The sequence below is a fragment of the Vigna radiata genome, chromosome 5 (assembly GCF_000741045.1).
Source record: "Vigna radiata var. radiata cultivar VC1973A chromosome 5, Vradiata_ver6, whole genome shotgun sequence".
NCBI classification, from domain to species: domain Eukaryota; kingdom Viridiplantae; phylum Streptophyta; class Magnoliopsida; order Fabales; family Fabaceae; genus Vigna; species Vigna radiata.
In genome coordinates this window covers 32,640,869-32,648,594 of record NC_028355.1, presented here as the reverse complement: position 1 = coordinate 32,648,594, position 7,726 = coordinate 32,640,869, and the positions used below count along the sequence as shown (strand labels likewise).

Sequence of the window (7,726 nt, the reverse complement as noted above, 5' to 3'; positions counted from 1 at the left end):
TCTTAACTTTTACTAAAAATTGAAATTAGTCCCTTTTTAAAACTTTGGCCTAATTTAGTCTCTCAACTTTAGAAATATATGAATTTAGTCCTTTTACTAAATTTTTTAGTTTTTTTTTTATGTTTCAAGCATGTTTTCTGATAACGTTTGGGTTGTTTATACTGTTTGACACATTTTTACTTCGATCTTAACTGAGAAACGTGTTTGAAACATCAAATAAAATTAACAAAATTTGATTAAAAGGACTAAATTCATACATTTTTAAAATTGAGAAACTAAATTAGGCCAAAATTTTGAAGATGAACTAATTTCAATTTTCACGGAAGGGATCAAATATATATTTAACCCTTTTATTTTTTATGTAAACTGTTACGTTACACATTTCTAACATTTTTCTATATTTTTTTAATACAAGAGATTTAAAAAAAATATTTTAATAAACTTTTATCCATATTTATACTTTTAAAATAATTTTTTATTAATTTTACTTAAAATTCAGTTGTTAAAACTTACGTCACATTATCTTATTCAAATAAAATGTGTTATACATTCATATGTTGTAATTAATATTTACACATCTCTTTAGTTTTAATAAAATGATAAAGTTTGTGTAGATTATTGTAAACATTTTATAAGCACAAATAGTCTAAAATATCTCAATCATAAAATAAAAAACAGAAATATTTTTATAATCTTTTAAATTTGGGAGACAGTGTCTCGACATTAAGATAATGTCGGATCCGTGCTCTGTTATTGTAATTAGCAATAAAGTGTATTAGAAAAATGTTTGCATGGATTAAAGTATTTAATTAAAGAATAATTATGTCACTACAGTATTCACCAATAGCTACAAAATAATATTATGTTAAGTATGTTTTGATGCAAGTGTCGTTATTATAAAGCTCTTTATCACAAACTAATGTAAATATTTTAAGGAATACAAAGAACAATAGAAGAATAAGAATAAGAAAAATTTTTAATCATAATATTTGTAACATCCCGATATATTAGGTGTCCGGAATATGAGAAAAATTAAAACTTTTAAAATCATCATATCATCGTAGAAATTCAATGACAAAATACCGAAAATTATAAGATTAACAACGAACTAAAGTAAATCCAATTACATTATTTCTGAAATTTATAATTCAAAGCTTCATGTGACACCCGGGCACTGACGAGGGCGGGGAGTGATCGCCGGTGCAAGAGGCATGGTGCAGGGGGCACGGACAAGGAGCGGCTCCTGGCAGGCTTCGAGTGGAAGGGGCACATGGACGAATCGAACATACACCGGAATGAGAGGGATCTGGAGATTGTATAGGTATGGGACTATACAGTTGAAGGATAGCTTAAAGGAATTGATTTGGCTACCCATATCACCAAAATGCATTTACTTTTCGGAAGCCTAACCCATAAGAACTCCATGGTTAAGCGTGCTTAGCCTGGAGTAATTCTGGGATGGGGGACCTTCTGGGAACTTTTCCCGGAAAGTGTGCGAGTGAGGACAAAGCACACTGGTGATTTGTGGGGGCAGTCAACAGTCCCTGTAAGTTGCCGGGGCGTTACAATATTTATCAATAGATTTAATAGAAAGTTTAATTTTTTAAATATTTATTATCAAATTAAATCGTTGATAATTTTTGATAAATATTTATTAATAAATTTAAGTTGTCAATAATTAAAGATAAATATTATCAACAAATTTTTATTTATCGCCATCAAAACATTTTTAATCTGTTGATAAAATTGATTAACAAAGATTTTATAGCAAATTTTTTACCTTCGATAATTTATTGGTAAACTTTTCTACCGTGATGAATTTTTGTTATTATTAACTAATTTCATCTTTTATTATTAGAGATTTTCTTGTATATATATAAAGACAATACTTATTGTCTATTAAGATTACTTTTTATAAATATATTCTCATTCTAGATAATAAAAAACAAAATATTTTTAAATTATAATATAAAACTACATGAATCATTAATTATAATTTTAATAATTTTTGGATAGTTTGTCTATTTGTCACTTTTTGAAAAACTAAGAAATAATACTATCAAATTATTATTACGTGAATGTTATTAAAAAAAAATCCTTAAATACATAAAAAAAATTACTCACGTAAAGGGAAAAAAAATCTACATGTTCTACATTTTCTTGAAGATTATGGAGAATGAAGGTAAAGAGAGAACGATTGTTCTATTTGTACCATGTGAATCACTAACTACACCCCCTCATTCTTCTATTAGCCCAACTAGTTTATCACAATTGTCACTCAAAATTTCTAGTATCACTCATCTTTTCAATACAATTTTCACATTCTTTATAATTACATAATTAATCCCATTTACACCTATAACATATCAATTAATTAAATTTTAAACGTAACTATTAATTAATTTCACCCACTTATTTCATGACCTCAATTTCTGGCATGTCACACATACATGTGATCCGAATCATGCATATATATATATATATATATATATATATATATATATATATATATGGATTTTCAAATGATGTTGATTTATATAAGTACTCTTAATCATTCATATTTAGATGCATGTATTTTGGAAATTTGGCATAAGAAATTGAGATTGATGCACTGAGACTAGATTCACAACAATGTACAATGTTAAGTATCAATTCACAAAAAGTTCAAACCACTATCACCCTCGGTGGGATCTGAATCAGGGTGTCAGCTTCCATTAAAATGGAAAGTTGTAGAAAAAAAAAAATCCAAGATTGTTCAGACAATAATACACAGATAAAGATAGATATAGAGATAAACTTCATGATTAATTAATATCTATTTTAATTTATAATTAATAGTGGTTGCCTACAAAACAAAAACCTTATTCATTCTTTTTTATTAGGGACGATTTCAAAACTGTCATAAAAAAATGTAAACTTTTTATATCGTTTGTAACTACAATGGTTGCATCATTTGTTGTATTAATGAAAGTATAACATGGTGACATGCATGAAAAAAATAAACAAATGAAAAACGCCATCAAATTTTTAAAATAGGATAATAATTTTTTTCCAAATTGTTTCAATTACAAGATTGAGGTTAATTACTTAATATATGTCTTAAAAGTTCAATTTCTTGTCTTTGTTATCGTTTGTCTTAATTATTTGATCAAATTAAAAAGTTATCTGCAAATAATTCAATGTTAAAATTATTCAAGATACAACTGTTTGAGTAATTAATAGGTATTAAATATAATTTTTTTTGGGTTAAATATGTTTTTAGTCCCTATATTTTGGAGCGATTTTGGTTTTAGTCCCTCTTTCAAAGTAAGTTACAATTTAGTCCTTCAACTTTAGAAAACTCTGTTTTTAGTCCTTTTTACCAAATTTTTTTAACTTTATTTGTTGTTTTAAACGCGTTTCTCAGTTAACATTGAAGCAAAAATGTGTCAAGCAGTGTAAACAATCCAAATGTTATAATGAAACGTGCTTAAAACAACAAATAAAGTTAAAAAAATTTGGTAAAAAGAACTAAAAGCAGAGTTTTCTAAAGTTGAAGGACTAAATTGTACCTTAGTTTGAAAGAGGAAATAAAACCAAAATCACCCCAAAGTATAGGGACTAAAAACATATTTAACCCTTTTTTTTTTTATTTCAGACTTGTATTTACAATTTTCGAAATGAATTTTAGATTAATTATAATATAGTTACGAGCCAATTACTGGTAATGACACATTGCTCTAAGCTAATTAGTGTTATTGATAATTTCATGATACTCAAAAGACCCATCAATGACAGATGGTTATCCGGTCTCTCGTATAAACCTGACCGTACAGTCATACAAAAACTAAATAAAAGTACACTTATTAGAGATTTGCCGATAGATACTAAACATTGAGAAAACAGATAACATGATGATAAAAGAAATGAAAACAAAAAGGCTGCTCTATTCACAATTGAACTAGCTCTTATGTTTTCAAAGCTTGTGTTAACTGTTAGATTTGAATGGAGGTTCAGTGGTGACATTAATGACAAGTGAAGAGATGTTGTTGGAATCTGGATTATTTGATTGAAGCATTGCACCCTTTAAAGGCAAGGGAATATCCTCCACCACTTTATTTTCCACTTCTTCTTTGTGCTTTCCCCATAGAACTGAATATAACCCTATAACGATCAAGATCGCACCAACCACACTGCACACAAAGTCAAATTCATTCTCCAACAAGATTAGTGCATCATTATTAGGAATCAAATAATTCTTAAATCTATGCTCTCAACTTCTCTTCAAAGTTTCAGAAAGAGTCACCGTTTCATTCAATAAATAACTTATATATGTAATCGGCCATTAAAATAATAACTTGGGAAACCTTCTTTATTTATGATACTTGTACAAGTTTTCTTTTAAAAATAAGATCACAATGGCGGTCCTAATATATATGTTTTCTCTTTCTCTGTGTATAATCTTTGTGCTACAGAAAAGGTTGTGTTTTTTTTCTTAAGGTAAACGATTTATAGATGTAATTAGGAGTTAATCTTATGCATTTTAAATATTAGTGTTAAATATTGTTCTTTTGGGGATTAAGAAAAGGTAGTAAGTACCATTCATTCAACATTCTTTCTTCAAATGGGTATATTAAATTTTATATATATTCTCCCCACCGGGTTTAGGGTTCATAATTTGTCTCCATATTATATATATATATATATATATATATATATATATATATATATTCTTTTAGTTGTAAGTTTTTTTTTTTGTGTTAAATATATATGTATATACCTTCGATTCCATTGATAGAATTTAAGAGACAAAATTTTGTCAACATGTAAATACATATAGTTAGAGCGAGGCAAAAGCCAACAAGGGCAAGCAAAATTAGTGGTTTAATTTTATTTATTTATTTTTGGTATGATACAAATTATTAAAGACATTGCGTGGTTTTTTACTTAAGTTTTGGTGCATAGTTGACCTAATTTAATTTGAAAAATTGTTTCTTTTTTAATACTTTCGTTTAAAAGTAATTATTTTTGTGAGAAAGATGAGTAAAATAGAAGGAAAAAAGAAGAAATTAATGATGATAGAAATTTACCCTCCAAGAAAAATGTGTTCTGCAAGGATAAAGGAACCCATTATGGCTACAATGATCATCATGAGAGGGCTGAATGCAGTTGCAAAAACAGGCCCTTTCTTCTTAATCACCAACCCTTGAACATAGTATGATATGCTTGATGTAACAATCCCCTAATACAAAATTATTAAACTAATATTAGAGAAAGAAGCTATTAATTATATTATAAAAGCATCCAAAAATAAAAGAGTTTATTCTTACAGCATATGCAGCAGCAAGCAAGTTCATATCCCACCCAATAGTCCACACTGATGGATCGTGTTCCATAACAAAAGTAACAGCAATAGCTTGAATAGTGCCTAAGAAGCATATCAGTGATGTCAGGCTTAGCTGGTGATTTTTGTAGGTTTCAATAGCTTTGGCCTGTTCGTTAAAACATTAAAAATGAATCTCTCAAGTGTTGTGATAAAAAATAGAAAAAAAAAAAGATTAATATTTTTGATATATTTAGAAGTGGTCTTACTTGTAAAACAAAGAGGGATGCCCAAGCAAGTGTGGCAATGATTAGGAGAATGGAGCCTATGAGCCAATCTTTGTCTGAAGGTGTTGTTCCATTATTTGTTGTTGCATTATTGGTTTGGTTCTGATTAAGGGCATGTTTGGTCCAAACCATTTCCACCAGAGGTCCTTTGTACAAGGTCATCACCATGGCTCCACCCACAGTCACCAATGTTCCCACCACCTTTGCTTGGCACCTCACCTTCTTCATGTTCAACTTCTCCATCCTTCAGTCAAAAAATCATCAAATTTACCAAAATCTTCATCTCAGAATTAAAAGTTGATGTTTCTGTTTCAGTTATGTTAAGAAATAGACTTTAAACTTAACTCAATCATACCAATCTACAAACGGTAATGCATAATATGTGTAATACGAAATTTACACTCACTTGTATACTATAAATTCGTTTTATTATTAAAAGTTTTACATCAATTAAGATCATATTTAGAGTATATAAATACGTGTAAATCTTACGTTACAAATCAATCTTCTGAAGTTAAATTAGGTTTAAAGTTGAGTTTTTAACCTTATGCAATTATCTTAAAATTTTACCTGCATAAAACTGCCATTATAAAAGTCATGGCTGGAAGCACATTACTCATTGCACAGGAGAAAGTTGGAGAAGTTAATTTCAATCCAGCATAGTAGAAGTTTTGATCAATCACAGGCCTGTTAATACAGTAGCAATAAGCAACATATTCATACATTAATTAATGTATTTAGTTCTTTATATATATGGAATTATGGAACTAACCCAAGCAGAGCAAGGATGAAAATTTGCATGAAAATTCGGAATGTGATCCTTGGTTGAGCTTTCCTGTGGAAATTGAAACCAGGCATTAGCATTAATGTTGTTGTTTTGATTAAAAAGCATCATGTGAAAGCATATGCACATGTTTGTGCTATGATGAACCTTTCAAAGATGAAGGCAAATGGAACTATGACAGCAGTGGCAAAGGCATGGCGATAAACGACAAGAACATAATGGCTCATTCCACGGTTGAGGGAAACCTTGGTGATGATGTTCATGCCGGCATAGCCAAATTGCAGAGCAATCATGGCAAAGTGGTGTTTGGAGTTCTCAAGGAAGTTTGCACAATATCTAAGCCTTTGAGTGGCCATTTTGGTTGATGTTTTTAGAGAATTTGGAGAGAGGCAAGTTTTGATGAAAAGAGTGAAAACGAATAACCAAAATGAGACTAGTGTAGCATAATGGGAACAACACTTGGAAGAATCAAGGATTGTGTTTCTTCCTAGGAATAGCATGTGAAGGCACCTAGTATTTATACCAACATGGAATCAATTGTCTACGTCATATAATTTTTAAATTTGATGGCCTTTCTTGTCTAGTGGGATGGACGTAGGAATCACTTTCATGGGGCAGGTCAATATCCATATATTGGTGCTTCTAAATGCTTCAAATCTCACACATCCATACTCATAAAGTTAATTTAAAGACTTAGTTATTTGATCAACAAATATTATTATGATAAACTCTAACATAGTTTTGATATGTTAAGGAGTGAATTTAAGTCTAACTCAATCCCGAAAGATTTACACTCACATATATACTATAAATTAATCTTATCTCTAGTTGATGTAGGACTTCTAACAAAAACAATAAAAATAATTCAACATAAAATCTTGTTAAAAATCCAAGTATGAATCTAAGTTTCACATTGGATAGAAATGAGAAACTAGAGCACCATATAAGATTGAAGATCTATAAATCCATTGTTTTAAGGTTTTGGGTAAAGAATCCCTTATGTAGTTAAGCTCACATTTTATTGGTGTTGTGTATCTCTAATGGACCTCCTCCTGGTAGGCGGAATGGGTACTGGTGGGTAGAGATGGCAAAATAACTCGTACCTGCGAGTAAAATGCGTTACGGGTATTCAATACCCACGGGTAGCGGGTATTTTAATATCCGCTTGTTAACGAGTCGGGTTCGGGTATTACACTATCCGTACTCGCGGATACCCGCTATCCGTTTGAATAATGAAATTACAATTTTGTCCCAATAGTTTTTTTTTCTAACTCTTTAGTTTGTTGCAAAAATTGACCAAAGCTCAAATTCAATTTTAGGATTTTCTCTTCATATTAGAATAAGGAAAAAGAG

The 7,726-nt window shown here is 29.7% G+C and overlaps 1 protein-coding gene across 1 annotated transcript; it reads right to left on the bottom strand.

Annotated features, from left to right (window-relative positions):
- Positions 1–3,714: 3,714 nt before the first annotated feature.
- On the bottom strand, positions 3,715–6,850 carry LOC106760820 (WAT1-related protein At5g07050). The gene is made up of 7 exons (XM_014644249.2): positions 6,521–6,850; positions 6,362–6,424; positions 6,160–6,276; positions 5,572–5,833; positions 5,310–5,471; positions 5,070–5,221; positions 3,715–4,172 (listed from the first exon to the last, which is right to left on the bottom strand). Exons 1-7 carry the CDS (start codon positions 6,727–6,729, stop codon positions 3,968–3,970), a joined length of 1,170 nt encoding a protein of 389 aa, XP_014499735.1. The 5' UTR covers positions 6,730–6,850; the 3' UTR covers positions 3,715–3,967.
- Positions 6,851–7,726: the final 876 nt, after the last annotated feature.